This window comes from Salvelinus alpinus, chromosome 7, assembly GCF_045679555.1.
Source record: "Salvelinus alpinus chromosome 7, SLU_Salpinus.1, whole genome shotgun sequence".
In the NCBI taxonomy this organism is placed as follows: Eukaryota; Metazoa; Chordata; class Actinopteri; order Salmoniformes; family Salmonidae; genus Salvelinus; species Salvelinus alpinus.
The window spans coordinates 67,788,923-67,807,018 of record NC_092092.1 but is presented as its reverse complement, the minus strand read 5'-3'; the positions used below and the strand labels follow the sequence as shown (position 1 = coordinate 67,807,018).

Below are 18,096 nucleotides of genomic sequence, written 5' to 3'. Positions count from 1 at the left end.
GCGTCTCCCTCCAAAGGCCCTGGTCTCCTATCACAGGACACAGTACTAACGTCTCCCTCCAAAGGCCCTGGTCTCCTATCACATGACACAGTACTAGCTTCTCCCTCCAAAGGCCCTGGTCTCCTATCACATGACACAGTACTAGCTTCTCCCTCCAAAGGCCCTGGTCTCCTATCACAGGACACAGTACTAACGTCTCCCTCCAAAGGCCCTGGTCTCCTATCACATGACACAGTACTAGCGTCTCCATCCAAAGGCCCTGGTCTCCTATCACATGACACAGTACTAACGTCTCCCTCCATAGGCCCTGGTCTCCTATCACATGACACAGTACTAGCGTCTCCCTCCAAAGGCCCTGGTCTCCTATCACATGACACAGTACTAACGTCTCCCTCCATAGGCCCTGGTCTCCTATCACATGACACAGTACTAGCTTCTCCCTCCAAAGGCCCTGGTCTCCTATCACATGACACAGTACTAGCGTATCCCTCCAAAGGCCCTGGTCTCCTATCACATGACACAGTACTAACGTCTCCCTCCATAGGCCCTGGTCTCCTATCACATGACACAGTACTAGCGTCTCCCTCCAAAGGCCCTGGTCTCCTATCACATGACACAGTACTAACGTCTCCCTCCATAGGCCCTGGTCTCCTATCACATGACACAGTACTAACGTCTCCCTCCATGGCCCTGGTCTCCTATCACATGACACAGTACTAACGTCTCCCTCCATAGGCCCTGGTCTCCTATCACATGACACAGTACTAGCGTCTCCCTCCAAAGGCCCTGGTCTCCTATCACATGACAGGTGAGGTGATGAAATATGCTAGGCACCTCTCAACACACGTCTATAAACACAGACGACATGAGAGCCTGCACTCTGCACACACTCATGTCCTGGCTGATGTGGTCATTTGGAAATGCATAAAACACTTGAGGGATTGTCACAGTCAAAATATGTTGTTAGTACTTTTATCCCTTTTAGTCAGACATCAAACCATCATTGCCCCCTCCCCACCCCATGATAGACAGACACAATCCTTCCTGAATAACAGCACTATTACATCCTGTCATGTCACATGTCCCCAACACAGAGAGCGTTAAAGATGCTCAGGGTGTTTGTGATGTTGTTTGTGTATGCCTGTCAACGGGGACATTTCTGTCCCCTTTTTGCTTTCTGATTATTCAAGTTTGAGGAGTTCAAACTCCCACTCTGAGGATTCTTGCAAATTAAACATTTATCAACTACAACATCTATTAATGTAAATGAGAGAGAGAAAAGGTCTGTGACCAAAATGCTGCACAAAAATGTGTTTGTAACTAAACTCAGCATGAGCTCAGATTATCTACTTAGTGTTGTATGTTATCCTAATTTATGCTCCTGTGATTGACACCTCTCTCAGGACTGCAACAGTGACTGTTTTCCATCATGAAAACAAGTTCTGAAAGGCAACCCCTTCTAACAATTCAATTTGCGAGCTTGAAAATGCAATACACATAACTTATTAATAATTTGTAATGCTCAACTGAGAAATGCTTAAACGTTCCTCAACAAAATGAAGGGCAGCACACACTACCTTTTAGTTTAAGGCAGAAAACATTTTAAAGCAAACATACACACGACTGAAAACAACCTTCCCACATGGGCCACTTTAAAACATCCAGAACATAAAGTATCATTGATGCACTCTCTATGCTCAACAACCTCCCTGAAGCATCATAACACACACCACTACAGGCACAAATACATGACTAGTAGCATGGGCACCCAGTGGTATGAAACACCACAACACCTCTCAGTGGTATAAAACACCATAGCAACACAACAACTCTCAGTGGTATTAAACACCATAGCAACACAACAACTCTCAGTGGAGCATGTGAAGTACTAGTAGTGATTAATTTTATGTTACAAACAACTCTCTTTATTTCAATGCTGCTCAAGACAATTATTTTCACCATCATTTTACCAATCTAACTGTAGACTTATTCACAACCCACTGGGCACACACTGGTTGAATCAACGTGGTTCCATTTCAATTCAATTATGTTGAACCAACACGGAATACATGTTGAATTGACGTCTGTGCTTAGTGGGAAGACGAGGACAGTTCTCCACTGTTGAACTCATCTTGACATAGAGAAACTATGGGATCTCAGATAAGTATTTTCTCTGCAGCGCTCCGAGGCCTGCACACAGCCCTATACTGTAGTGCCTCGCTCTGCCTTTCTTTCTTCAAACAAATGACCACATTATTCAGCAGAGGCAAAGACCCTGAGGTTTAATCCATCCTTGTTATCTGCCAATCACAGCTCGCGCTTGGCTGTCCTTATCGCTCTGTGGTTGAAATGAAAAGGCGTCCATTGCGTCCAAGACGTCTACTTGTGCATGCAGCCCCGCACTCCTGCACCTCCGGGGCCTCCTACAGGAAGTGTGCTGCCTAACGAGCATGTGACATTGACTGGAGCAAATATACATGAATAAATCAATTGCCGTTCCATGGCGTCATTTCGGAAGGCTTGAAAGGGCTTGGCTTGCAGGGTGAGGGACAGGGTTGGAGGGCATGCCGGTCATACAGGACAATGCAACATTGGAGTGTTCAGGGACAGGGGAAGAGACTAGAGGGGTGAATATTACCATCACTCAGTGACATTTTTAAATGATACTATACTGTGACCAAGTCTTAGGGCCTGCTCTGACCCCTAAATGGTCCCCCTCTACAAACAAACATGAGCTGTTACATGAGTCACAACAGCATCAAAGAGTTTGTCACAGAAATGCTAATAAATGCAAAGAAATCCAGATAGTACCAGCTAGGAGCGATGCCAGGACTACAGTACCAGCTAGGAGCGATGCCAGGACTACAGTACCAGCTAGGAGCGATGCCAGGAATACAGTACCAGCTAGGAGTGATGCCAGGACTATAGTACCAGCTAGGAGTGATGCCAGGAATACAGTACCAGCTAGGAGTGATGCCAGGACTACAGTACCAGCTAGGAGCGATGCCAGGAATACATGATTGGGGAAGCGGATTCCTAATCGTTACCATATATGGGGTGCATGCACGTCACACACTATGAAAAGATTGCTGATGCAAATACTGCTACTGAGCCAAACACAAGTGACTTTTGTAGACTCATTGCAGAACCAATGACAACTTTGTGTAAAAAATGTAAACTATGAGGATTAAAATATTGTATTCAACTAATGAAAAGGATTGGTTGTCCCCATGGTTACTTAGTCAGACACACATACTTGTTCAACCCATTGCATAGTAAAGTTAGCATAATTATATGGATAAAACATGCTACGGATACATACATGTTCATCGTTTTATAATCCCTGATGATGGGTTCAGCCATATGTGATATGTCTCGACATCGAGCCTAAAAAGCCTTTCATGTGGCGTTACAAGACAAGGGTGCATCAAAAAAGATGTGATAGATCTCTGCCCAGGTTGTTGTACTCCAGGTTTATTACAAAGGCAACTCCCATATGAAACAAGAAATTCTGATGTGAAAATTTCAAGGTCTACAAAATCACATGATAAAATGATGGTGTAAGAGTTTTTGCTCTGCATAATACATCACAGGAAACCGCATCCATATAGAGACTGTTCACATCCCATCATTGGTTTGACAAAACACAGTTATGCACTTCTTATGCAATTCCACAAGGGCAAACTTCACACATGAAGTCACAAAAGCAGGAGGGGAAAGCGACAGCATTTGAAGGGTTATATATAATGAATTATCTATAGGTGTCATCTCAACATTCAGACCTGGCAACACATTAGATCAAAGCGGGTAAATAAATAGACCAACTATTTAAAAAGACATCTGGCGCAACAGCTAAATGCATTAAAAGATCTAGACTCTGCCAATGTGGGTAGTACAGTTACATTGCAAATGTATGCACACACACGCTCACACAATATCCGCACACACACTCGCACAATATCCAAAACACACAACATCCACACACACACACACACACTCACAAAATATCCAACACACACACTCACACAATATCCAAAACACACACAATATCCACACACACACTCACACAATATCCACACACATTATCATGCAATATCCACACACACACTCAAACAATATCCAAACACACACTCACACAATATCCAAAACACACACTCACACAATATCCAAAACACACACTATATCCAAACACACACTCACACAATATCAAAACACACACACTCACACAATATCCACGCACACACTCACACAATATCAACACACACACAATATCAAAACAGACACTCACACAATATCCACACACACACTCACACAATATCAAAAACACACACAATATCAAAACACACACACTTCCACCATATCTAAACACACACTCACACAATATCCACACACACACTCACACAATATCTAAAACACACACACAATATCAACACACTCATTCACACACTATCCAAACACACACTCAGACAATATCCACACACACACTCACACAATATCCACACTCACACAATATCCAAACACACCCTAACACAATATCCACACACACACTCACACAATATCCAAAAACACACAATATCTACACACTCAGTCACACAATATCTACACACTCAGTCACACAATATCCAAACACACACTCACACAATATCCACACACACACACACACACACACACACACACACACACACACACACACACACACACACACACACACACACACACACACACACACACACACACACACACACACACACACACACACACACACACACAATATCCAAAACACACACTCACTCAATATCCAAAGACACACTCACACAATATCCACACACACACTCACACAACATCCATAACACACACTCACATACAAATCCCTGTCAACATGCAGTGCCCTCGTTCATGAGGCATTTAGAGCAAATTAGCATATTGCAATATAGGTTATCTTTTTTTCCCAAAAACAATATTGAGGATGATTGGAAGTCATAGATCATTCAAATTAAATGAGACCATGCTGGAATGCTAAAATATATACAAGGGTTTTGTAACCTTTGTATTCACCCAATTTGTTCACCAGTGTAAAAATGGAGACAACATGACAAACACAACACACACACATTCAGTAGAGAATGGTAGGAATATAACCTGAGTATATTCACTTAGAGAATGATAGGAATATAACCTGAGTATATTCACCTAGAGAATGGTAGGAATATAACCTGAGTATATTCACCTAGAGAATGGTAGGAATATAACCTGAGTATATTCACTTAGAGAATGATAGGAATATAACCTGAGTATATTCACCTAGAGAATGGTAGGAATATAACCTGAGTATATTCACCTAGAGAATGGTAGGAATATAACCTGAGTATATTCACTTAGAGAATGATAGGAATATAACCTGAGTATATTCACCTAGAGAATGGTAGGAATATAACCTGAGTATATTCACTTAGAGAATGGTAGGAATATAACCTAAGTATATTCACTTAGAGAGTGGTAGGAATATAACCTGAAGTATATTCACTTAGAGAATGGTAGGAATATAACCTGAGTATATTCACTTAGAGAAAGGTAGGAATATAACCTGAGTGTATTCACTTAGAGAATGGTAGGAATATAATCTGAGTATATTCCCTTAGAGAATGTTAGGAATATAATCTGAGTATATACACTTAGAGAATGGTAGGAATATAATCTGAGTATATTCACTTAGAGAATGGTAGGAATAAAATATGAGTACATTAATTTAGAGAATGGTACTGTAGGAATAAAATATGAGTACATTAATTTAGAGAATGGTAGGAATATAATCTGAGTATATTCACTTAGAGAATGGTAGAAATATAACCTGAGTATATTCATTTAGAGAATGGTAGGAATATAATCTGAGTGTATTCACTAAGAGAATGGTAGGAATATAACCCAAGTATATTCCCTAAGAGAATGGCAGGAATATAATCTGAGTATATTCACTTAGAGAATGGTACTGTAGGAATAAAATATGAGTATATTAATTTAGAGAATGGTAGGAATATAATCTGAGTATATTCACTTAGAGAATGATAGGAATATAACCTGAGTATATTCACCTAGAGAATGGTAGGAATATAACCTGAGTATATTCACTTAGAGAATGATAGGAATATAACCTGAGTATATTCACCTAGAGAATGGTAGGAATATAACCTGAGTATATTCACCTAGAGAATGGTAGGAATATAACCTGAGTATATTCACTTAGAGAATGATAGGAATATAACCTGAGTATATTCACCTAGAGAATGGTAGGAATATAACCTGAGTATATTCACCTAGAGAATGGTAGGAATATAACCTGAGTATATTCACTTAGAGAATGATAGGAATATAACCTGAGTATATTCACCTAGAGAATGGTAGGAATATAACCTGAGTATATTCACTTAGAGAATGGTAGGAATATAACCTAAGTATATTCACTTAGAGAGTGGTAGGAATATAACCTGAAGTATATTCACTTAGAGAATGGTAGGAATATAACCTGAGTATATTCACTTAGAGAAAGGTAGGAATATAACCTGAGTGTATTCACTTAGAGAATGGTAGGAATATAATCTGAGTATATTCCCTTAGAGAATGTTAGGAATATAATCTGAGTATATACACTTAGAGAATGGTAGGAATATAATCTGAGTATATTCACTTAGAGAATGGTAGGAATAAAATATGAGTACATTAATTTAGAGAATGGTACTGTAGGAATAAAATATGAGTACATTAATTTAGAGAATGGTAGGAATATAATCTGAGTATATTCACTTAGAGAATGGTAGAAATATAACCTGAGTATATTCATTTAGAGAATGGTAGGAATATAATCTGAGTGTATTCACTAAGAGAATGGTAGGAATATAACCCAAGTATATTCCCTAAGAGAATGGCAGGAATATAATCTGAGTATATTCACTTAGAGAATGGTACTGTAGGAATAAAATATGAGTATATTAATTTAGAGAATGGTAGGAATATAATCTGAGTATATTCATTTAGAGAAAGGTAGGAATATAACCTGAGTATATTCATTTAGAGAATGGTAGGAATATAATCTGAGTATATTCATTTAGAGAATGTTAGGAATATAATCTGAGTGTATTCACTTAGAGAATGGTAGGAATATAACCTGAGTATATTCATTTAGAGAATGGTAGGAATATAACCTGAGTATATTCACTTAGAAAATGGTAGGAATATAATCTGAGTGTATTCACTAAGAGAATGGTAGGAATATAACCCAAGTATATTCCCTAAAAGAATGGCAGGAATATAATCTGAGTATATTCACTTAGAGAATGGTAAGAATTGAACCTGAGTATATTCATTTAGAGAATGGTAAGAATATAAACTGAGTATATTCACTTAGAGAATGGTAGGAATATAACCTGAGTATATTCACCCAGAGAATGGTAGGAATACAACCTGAGTATATTCACTTAATAATTTCAAATATGTGATGTTAGCCAGGCTAATTTGCAACACTGACATTTCATACAAAAAGACAGCAAAACAAAGGCAGAGTATAGCTGAACAACCGGCAGTGACTATGGCCCCACACTGCAGTACACACCAGGCAACGGAAGCAAAATGATGAGACATCTCCTACAGTACATACAGCACTACTCTCCGAGTGAATATGACAAACGAAAAACATGAATGTTTACTGGCAAGAAATGTTAACTTCAATCTTAAAAGACAATTGTTTCCTTCATCAACAGAAAAAAGTCAACCTAAATGACAAAACCATTTCACTCTGGGAGGAAACCCTTTCACTGCGGAAGGAAACCATTTCATTGTGTGAGGAAACCATTTCACTGTGGGAGAAACCATTTCACTGTGTGAGGAAACCATTTCACTGTGGGAGAAAACCATTTCACTGTGGGAGAAACCATTTCACTGTGGGAGAAACCATTTCACTGTGTAAGGAAACCATTTCACTGTGGGAGAAAACCATTTCACTGTGGGAGAAACCATTTCACTGTGTAAGGAAACCATTTCACTGTGGGAGAGCGAACATGAAAGGCTAATAGAGTGCATTCAAAAAAGCAAAAACAAAGAAACAAATGAAATAAGTATACACTGCCGGTAATCACTAGATACATATAGCATCAGCTGCGGTGTTGTAGGTCATACAGTATATTACAGAGGACAAAAGCTTGACCTGTCCATCCACAAACATCCCAACAGTAGTTTAGTTCTCACCCACATCTTAAAAACGGTGCTCCCTGTTTTATCATAGAACATGAGTTATTCATTGGCTGAATCAGACTAGAATGTAAAATCTACTTCTCTTGGGGTGAGGCAGTGTGGGGGTGACAGACGCACTGCAATTGTTGAAGGCATTTTAAATACAGAAGCAAACATGCACCAGAACATCTGCAAAGATTATGACACCACATTATCATTTTACTCACTAACTAATTCATCCCCTGTAACAAAAAAACTGTCATGTAAAGGAATAGTGTTATTGCCTTTAAAAATTGTGAGAAAGAACAATCCCCTAAACATTGTTTGATCAGTGTAATGGGACATGATGAAACAACTCACACACAGCATTGATGATTGGGCTGTATCATATGTATTCATGTTGAATTGAGATTCATGTCAAACATATTTTGTGTTCAAATACTCAACTATTCTCAGGTTTTCTTCTTGAGCATTCAAGGCTTTATTTATAAAGCAACTTAAACGACTGAGGAAACAAGATGACATTTTCTTGAGGAGAAGAAAAACACAGTGCAGATAGGTGCCTTGACTTCAACAGGTTTATACAATAAAAACTAACCAATATACAGTATTCTGCTGACTGATAGAACATTGTATTGATCATATCTTTCAAGGTACATTCTATTCATTTTGTATTTCAAACACTCATTAACTTAACAATACTTTAAATAAGGACTTGGTAAAATAAAGTGGATAAAATCATTTGAAATAACAATATAAGCTGTCTCCACAATATAACCTTGAACTAATAAATCAAATAAAGGATTTAAGCTATTATGATTGAGCATATTAATATTGCACATGGTGTTTGATATGAATCTGTCCAGATCAGTAGCTACTGTATATAAAACAAATTCATAGCCACATAATTTTCTTCCAAAGATAAATTGAACATATCTCATACACTACCTTTCTAATCCATTACCATGGTACCACAGTCAAACCATCCAGAATTGTATCACTTTAATGCAAATTTATTTTGGTTGCATAATGTTAAAAAGAAACCTTTACAAGAAACCTTTTACAAGAAACCTTTTTTCAAATACTAATCAGGCCTCAGTTTGTGCACCATCATAGTGAAATAACATCCATCTCTAGTCCCCTTTCAGGCCATAGGTAGAGTTCATGAAGACTCCAAAAACAGAAACAGTTACTCTGATAAATCATTTGTGGAGTGAGATCTGGGCCTGTCTTGCTTATGCATTCTAAATATCCATTTCACTTTTAAATAGTACCAATAATCTTTAAATAATCCTGCATAGAAAAATAAATAAATTAGTTAAATGTACTACCAATTGATAGTTGGTCATCAATGATATATATTGACAGGGGTCATCAATCATATAAATTGACAGGGATCATCAATCATATATATTGACAGGGGTCATCAATCGTATATATTGACAGGGTCATCAATATTCAGTTTGTTTAATGTTGCTTTTTTTCTACATGTTTTGTCTTTTATGGGTATAGTTGTTTTGTCTTCTGTTGTAATTTACAAACTGTCCCACAGATACAAATAATGTAGACTTACAAAATAAATCCAGGTATGCTTACATGGCAAGCAGCTGTTTTTCTTGGGCTTAAAAGAAATGTCCCGACATGTGCCATACCCAAACATATCCAGAGGAACCACATTTAATTCAAACACTATTAACATGGCTCTTTACACAAACAAGTCATGGAATCATTCCAAATCTGCTGTTTGGTTCATAGGTGCCTTTTCTTAGTGAAAACACGGCGTCAGGTTCCCCAGCAGTGACCAGCAGTGACCAGTTATAATCCAGGCAGATGGTAAGAGTCTGCAAGTGGGGGATCCCAACCACGTTATATTCCCAGGAGAACTGTAAAGTCACCATTTGATAGTTCATTCATTGAAAATACTGATCCCATATTGCCACAAAAACACTGCAGAAGGATCACTAGCTATGATGAGGTACAGTCAACATTGTTTTCATGACCCATGATTTGGTTGAAAAAAAATCTGATAAGTACCAATTTCAATAGCAGCAAAACACTACAATTGTCTCTTAAGGATGTCTTGTGGTATAATGTGATAATAATACATGTTATAATGGCATCACCACATCAGGAGGAAAGTCTGTATTTGCAACAGAGCCACTGATTCTCGGGAAATCATGTTATCTGACTGGAGCCTCCTGTCCAGTTTATCCATTGGTCATTAAGCTTTTCCAAAAGGCACTTTTGTCATTGGGGGAGGGGGGAGGGGAGGTGGATAGATAGCCTACATTTGACTCATTTGAGTCTGTTCTTCCAGAACCTGAAGGTAGTCAGGTGTACCTTGAAGTTTAGTTTTAAGTTCATAGTACTCACTTTTCCTTTGTTCCACTACTATCTTACTATGGTTTCCCCCTATTAGTGACTTCTTCATCTTTTTGTCCTGTGGTTTCTCAGGGTAACGGATCTGAAACCCACTCCCCCCTATACTGCTGAAATCCCCCCTTTTACTGTCTAAAAAGTTTTGAATAAACATGTTGGATTCTCTTGGCAGGAACTCATCCAGCTCGTCAATGGTGCTCAGTCTCTTATTGCGTGGATCCAGGGAGGACAGTGAGTCCTTGTCTTGGTCAGCGCTGTTGAGCAGGATTATTTTCTGTCTCTGGGAGTCAGCAAACTTAAAGCCTGACTCAGAGTCTCTAATCCCACAGGTGTGACTCTTGTTCATATGCTGGATAGTGTGGGGGATGAACGTCTCCCCTCCCAGATCATCTTTCTTGTTCGATTTGTTGTGTCTCCTGAGCGTGAGTTGCATGGAACCACACTCCTGGTTCCCCATGCCCTCCTGGCGTCCGGCTGGCTTCTTATTGCGCCTCAGCACGAACACCAAGAGGCAGAAAGCAACAAACACTGTGATGATGAGCACCACCAGGACACTGAGGATCATGATGGATAGGGGAACTGGACCACCTGGAGGGGCTTTGCCCACCCCTGCTGGGGACATGGAGGTCACCACCGGAGTAGTACTGGTCAGGATGAAAGGGGGCCTAGCTATAAGTTTGGGGCATAGGATCTCATTTTTCAGCAGCCGTAGCTCTATATTGGAAAACTGAACTGGGGATGCACATTTGACCTCTTTCGCAGCCACTCCGTCATTTAGCTTCTCCAGCCACAGTTTCAGAGCCACTAAATCACAGGAGCATTCCCAGGGATTGCCTTCCAGATCAATTTGCGTGAGAGACCTCAGCTGGTCTAAAACACCACTCACAGGCAGAATCATGAAATGGTTGTTCTTAAGATTTAGCCTAGCCAGGGAAACACCAGCAAAGATATAGGCAGGGAGGCTCCTTAGCACATTATTGTTCAGATACAACAACTGCAGATTTGGCATGGAGTCAAATGTCCCTGCTAACACCTCTTGTATGGCATTATATTCCAGATACAAGTATTGGAGGTTACTGAGCCCAAGGAACATCTCAGGATGCAGCTGCTCTAGTTGGTTCCCATTGAGATAAAGCCTACGCAGGTTGGTCAGATTGGCAAAGACCCCTTTTTGAACTGTGACTATTTGATTGCTACCCAAATGTAATAAATCTAAACCCTCAAAGCCTTGGAAATCAACTGGGCTGATATCTCTGATATAATTTCCACTCAGGTGGAGCTTCTTGGCATTTGGTGGCTTGGGAATGATATCTGCTAGATTGTTTATACTTCTCTCTTGGCAACTCACACTGATGCCAAAGTCTGAGGGGTGAGCTTTGCAGGTGCAAGGCTGTGGGCAGGAGAGAGGTGGGGTTCTTGTTTGATAGGACATAATTGGAATATTTTTATTCAAACCGGGCAAACCAACAATCCCGTTACCATAAATCTTTGATGGGTTTGTTGTTTTGGGAGCTTTGGTGGCTATGGGCGGTATCGTAGTGGGGGCCTTGTCGGATGTTGTTCGGCCATTTTCTGGCTGTGAAGGGGGCATCCTTACATCAAAGTCACTACCTGTTCCCATGGGACACAGTTCCTGTTTGTTTGTTTCTTTCAACAGGCGTCCATACAGGTCACTAGGGGTTTCACATATAGCCTCCCCAATAAAAATGTTATAGGGCATGTTCTCCAACCAAGCTTTCAAGGGTAACAAATCACATGTGCAATTCCATGGGTTGTCATCAAGCTGCAATTCCACTATACGTCCAATGTGTTCCAAAACTCCCAGATATGGTAGCTTCTGGATCCTGTTTCCTCTTATATCCAAATGTGTAAGGGAGGCAAAGCGAAAAATGTTATCAGGAAGGATCTGGACTAGATTGTCATTCAGAATGAGAACTTTCAACCTATGCAATTTGTTGAAAGATCCTTTTTCAATATACTTGATCAAATTGTAGTCAGCCTGGAGGTATTCCAAGTTTTCGATCCCATAGAAAGTGTCAGCTCGGAGGACTTTTAATTCATTGTTATTTAAATGCAGCTGTTTCAATGAACTAAGGCCATAAAAGGCCCCTCCCTCGATGTTCTGTAGTTTGTTGTTTCCCAGTTGAAGAGAGACTGCGTGTGTGAAATTGAGAAAGGAATTGGGGTAAAGGACGATCAATAGGTTATTTTGGAAATTCAAATGATAGAGGCTAGAGACCGGGGGCAGCAGCTGGGTAGGTCTGTACACAGTTATTTTCTCACAGTTCACATATAGGACGTTCTCGATGGACATGCATGAACAGGCGCTGCAGGTCTCCGCTGAGAGGTCAGAATCCAAGTCAGAAAACGTACTCGATACGAAAAAGGCCAACAGAACTAGAAGCAGCATTTTGCCTTTTATAAATCCCCCAGAAAACCATTTAGTAACCTTTGAGAGGAAAAACAAACAAACAAACAATCAAAACACAAACTGGTACTATACATACAGACAGTACTTCATTAATGGTTAGATAGTATATGCCCTACTGCTGATGTTAGTAATGGTTAGTTAGTATATGCCTACTGCTGATGTTAGTAATGCTTTGTCTACACACCAGGCTAATTTAATGTACGCAAATCAACCCATTTCTCTATAGCAATACAGCCATCAAGTACCATTTTAACCTAAAAAATTGTATTAATAATAATAATAATATTAATAATAATAATAACCATAATAATGATAGACAAATAATAAGAGTCTAATAATAGAAGCCTTAAAACCATAATCTCCTTCTGATCCATAATGTTACAAAACATCATTGAAATCACCATTATATATTACAGTAGTGCGTCAATTTTGTGGGCATATAACAAAAAGAGTGGAAAATGTATATGCTACTGCATCCTATGCTGACATATTGTGGGCTAAAACATCCCATGAAGCCTGTGCCCCAGGCGGATCAACCCATATTATAATTAAACATATGAACAATGTAGGCTACAGAATGGATATTAAAGCTTTTCAACCAAATAACAGAGGACTTACCGTAAGCGTTTGCAAATGTGGTTTCTTGAGAGACGGACATTGGCAGTGCATTGAGACGCGGTGCTCCCATTCAGACGTAGGTAGGCTATCGCTCAGATTTCAGCCTATGCGTCTCTTCTTGACAGGCTCCACTTGTTAAAAAATATATTTATCTCGTAGGGTTCCCGATGTTGTTGTATCTCCATGAAGCATTTCAGTTCGCAATGAACTAAAGACACTGTGCCCACCTCAGCGTTATTAAGAAAGCAGGGACAAAAGGCGAGCAGCTGAAGTGACTGCGAAACAACTTCTCTCCAGTTCACGATAGAGGAAAATGAAACGAATGGTGCTGCTGGAACACCTAGTCCATAGAGATGCTGAGCCTATGTATATGGCTCGCTGAAGTTGGACTGAGCCGTTCAGGCAGAAAAAAATGAAGCAGCAGCACCCGATAAACCTAAACAATCCTGCGCGGGTTTACTCACCTCCAAAAATCTGAAATTGCTTGCTAAGCGTCTCTTTTCAAATCATGCATTTTACAGGGCTGTCAGTGTGACATCTGAGGCTGAGCCTCTCTACTCCAAGGAAAAGAAAAGGAGAGGGAAAAAAACACCACACTGTGATATTCAGAAAAATGAGAACGGCGACTAACTGACGCGGAAAATGAATAATTCAGTTTAGTCAGATGCGGGCAAGCAGGAGATGCCGCTCTCCATCTTCCAACAAAAGCAAGAAACTGCGTTCAAATAAACTACTGTTAAAACAGTCACCAGGGATCCGGATACGCAGGAAGGAGGGAGTGTGTCTCGTAATAGCAACTATTCCTGCCTGTCTCATAAGTATGCTGCTTTACAGCTGCATAGAGCTTCCCACACGACTAGCGGGAGAAGAGGGCGCAGAGAGAAAGGGGGAGGAGGGGAGGGGTGAAGAAAAAGAGGGAGACAGAGAGAGAGATAGTAGAGAGAGAGAGAGAGAGAGGAGGGGAGGGGGTCTCGTATACCAAACGGAAAACTTCAGACCTTGACATGAATGATTTTAGTAGTAGGTTAATTTAACAGACTTGGAATTGTTTCTTGTCGTTATGATGATCAACAGAAATGGTTATGCATCACGCATTGTGCTATAGCCTATTGGATCGAGATCATACGGTAGACTTCGTTTGAGGATGAAGTCGCTTACCTGACAGTTCAAGAGGGGTCGGCGCCTGCATTATATTTTATGATTGGAGTGTTTAAAACGACAGAGAACGTGAGCGGCATTCTAATGTGGACTATTATTCAACGTGGACTGCAGTCAAAGCAAGGCAAACATTGCTGAGGGAAGTAGAATAAACAGACACTGCCGCTCATATTGTTTTTGAGGAGGCTACTTGGATAGCGTTTTTATGTTAGACATTATGGCTGCATTTACACAGGCAGCCTAATTCCGATTTTTTTTCTCCCAATTATTGGTCTTTTGACCCATCAGATCAGCTCTTTTACCAATAACGGCAGAATATTTTAATTGTGTTTGTTGTGTAAAAAGCCCATTTCTGATATTTTTTGGGGTCACTAGTTGGTCTTTAACCAATCAGATCAGCTCTGAAATATATCTTATGTGAAAAGATCTAATGTGAAAAAAATATCTGAATTTGTCTGCTTGTGGAAATGCAGCCCAACTGGAATTCAGCATCACTTTAGTTTTCAGACAACAGGTGGATGCTCCCTCATGTGAAGTCAATAATAGAAACCACTCAATTTTAGCCTAGACTTCACCTGTTTGTTCAAATAATATTCATACTTGAGAGACAATAGCTCCAAATGTGTGAAACGCAAAGAGCTCTCCAAGTGAACAACGTTTTAATGGCAGAGTGACAAAACACTACAAGCTTATTTTTTTAGACTATGTGGAGAACAAGATACAGGCTTAATCAATTATAGGTCAAGTCTGAATGACAGTGACAGTAAAAGTAGGCTATTGTAATATGAATGTATCCTATTTTCCCTGCCCGTTCAGTTTTGACATGAGGATACATGGGTGCGCCAGTGAACTGACGTTATGGGCAGTGTGACATTGGGAGAATCTCAATGAGAATCCTAATTGCATAATCCTTGCGTCCTCTCTCCTCGCCTCCTCAAAATCCATTGGATGAGAAAGTCAGAGGCCTCCCCTCTGACCTCCTCCAAAGGGTTTTGAGAATGAGGCGAGGAGAGAGGACTTGAGGAGTACAGTATACAATTGAGATTCTCCCTGCAGAGGTTTCTCACACATGCAGAAATCAAAGGTAGCGCCCTCATCTGGCTGAACATTTTACCTACTTTATTGTCTTGGTACCTATAGGTTACAGTATAGTATGCACTCCTGAATGTTGACTGTATTGTAGGCTAGGATGCAATTATTCTCAAAAAAAAATTTGTTTATAAGGTTACATGGCATCACATGAAGCCGAACGACTGGGTTGTCTGTATAGCCTATGGACCCAGTTACATCAGCTATAGGTTACGTAATGCAAGTGCATTAGTAGGCTACTTCAGAAAGAGCCTCATGTGAATATTCTATACTGTCAAGCAGTGTGGCAGTAGCCTAAATGTTGATATTTATTTACCATCACACTCTCAAAGTCTCCCATTTTGTACTGTGGAAAACGGTTGAGGCATGCCATGTAGTCTGTTGTTGCAGAATCATTTGTTAATATCTTTTCTCTTCAACAGGCTATGAAATAACAGCAGCATAGCCTTGGGGGCAGTGTGCTAAGGTAATTCTCTACACAGGTAGAGCTAGGATGCGTCAGACAGTGTTGTGATTAGCAGAGGGACAGTATTTGCTCTTGGAGTACAGGGGGTTGTATTTTTCTTCTTCCTCTCTTTCTGTAGACTCCCCTTTGATATGCTAAATATATGTCTATTTATATCCCACACAGAAGAACAGAATAGGTGGTGGGGACAGACGTTAAATGCCCATGTCTGGGAAGGGAGGGAGGTTGTCATTTCAGTCCCCTTTTTTTTTTTTTGATCTGAAGACACCAACCTTGGTTAGATGTTTAGGAATACACAGCCTGATGCTTGCAGGTATCTTTTACCCGGGTCAGAATTATGTTTATTTAATTATATTACTCCTTAGTGCACGTACCTCAAGGCTACAATCAGTAGGATTCCTTATCAGAAGACAAACTGCTACAGTCATCACAGTATTAGTTTGCGAACTGGCACATATTAAATATTAATTTGCATCCAAGTGAATACATATCATTGCTTACAGGCTATCTTAATGATGATGTTGCCACCATGAGGGGAGGAGAGGCCTAATGTTAATGACTATCTTAAAAGGGGAGGTCTAATGTTAATGATTCTCTTCAGAGGAGAGGTCTAATGTTAATGACCCTCTTCAGAGGAGAGGTCTAATGTTAATGACCCTCCTCAGAGGGGAGGTCTAATGTTAATGACCCTCTTCAGAGGAGAGGTCTAATGTTAATGACCCTCCTCAGAGGGGAGGTCTAATGTTAATGACCCTCCTCAGAGGGGAGGTCTAATGTTAATGACTCTCTTCAGAGGAGAGGTCTCATGTTAATGACCCTCTTCAGAGGGGAGGTCTAATGTTAATGACCCTCTTCAGAGGGGAGGTCTAATGTTAATGACCCTCCTCAGAGGGGAGGTCTAATGTTAATGACTCTCTTCAGAGGAGAGGTCTAATCTAATGTTAATGACCCTCTTAAGAGGGGAGATCTACTGTTAATGACTCTCTTCAGAGGAGAGGTCTAATGTTAATGACCCTCTTCAGAGGGGAGGTCTAATGTTAATGACTCTCTTCAGAGGAGAGGTCTAATGTTAATGACTCTCTTCAGAGGAGAGGTCTAATGTTAATGACCCTCTTCAGAGGGGAGGTCTAATGTTAATGACCCTCCTCAGAGGGGAGGTCTAATGTTAATTACCCTCTTCAGAGGAGAGGTCTAATGTTAATTACACTCCTCAGAGGAGAGGTTAATGACCCTCCTCAGAGGAGAGGCCGAATGTTAATGATTCTCTTCAGAGGAGAGGTCTAATGTTAATGACCCTCTTCAGAGGAGAGGTCTACTGTTAATTACACTCTTCAGAGGGGAGGTCTACTGTTAATGACTCCTCAGAGGGGAGGTCTACTGTTAATTACACTCCTCAGAGGGATGCGTATTTTAGATGTACATGCTTGCAAACAATAGATTCTCATAAAATATATTCTTGCCCCTTATAAAAATGGTCTATTTGTTTGTTCTCTATAGTCAAATTGTGGTCAAACCACCATTTAACAAAACCTATTTTCTGGTCTTTCTGATATCTATACGGCTGACCAACACCACTCGTGTCGCGTGCGCACCAACGAGAGTCTGCGTTGCCAAGGGCTAAAATAGAAGTCAGTTCTATTTCTGACGCAGATCGCGCTGCAAGTCCTGCCTCTCCCATCTCCTCATTGGTTTATAGAAGCAGGTACCCACGTGCTATCTCCTCATTGCTTATACC

At 40.2% G+C, this 18,096-nt stretch overlaps 1 protein-coding gene across 1 annotated transcript; it reads right to left on the bottom strand.

The window, feature by feature from the left end:
* Nucleotides 1-3,453: 3,453 nt before the first annotated feature.
* LOC139581506 (SLIT and NTRK-like protein 4) lies at nucleotides 3,454-14,527 on the bottom strand. The gene is made up of 2 exons (XM_071411335.1): nucleotides 13,649-14,527; nucleotides 3,454-13,048 (listed from the first exon to the last, which is right to left on the bottom strand). The coding sequence occupies exons 1-2, from the start codon at nucleotides 13,697-13,699 to the stop codon at nucleotides 10,505-10,507; spliced, it is 2,595 nt and encodes an 864-aa protein (XP_071267436.1). The 5' UTR covers nucleotides 13,700-14,527; the 3' UTR covers nucleotides 3,454-10,504.
* Nucleotides 14,528-18,096: the final 3,569 nt, after the last annotated feature.

Bases quoted from the DNA above. Each gene is read 5' to 3' on its own strand.
- LOC139581506 (XM_071411335.1), bottom strand. From the start codon at position 13,699: ATGCACTGCCAATGTCCGTCTCTCAAGAAACCACATTTGCAAACGCTT. The intron at 13,049-13,648 runs GTAAGTCCTCTG...TTCCTCTCAAAG, and splicing joins CACATTTGCAAACGCTTACG to GTTACTAAATGGTTTTCTGG.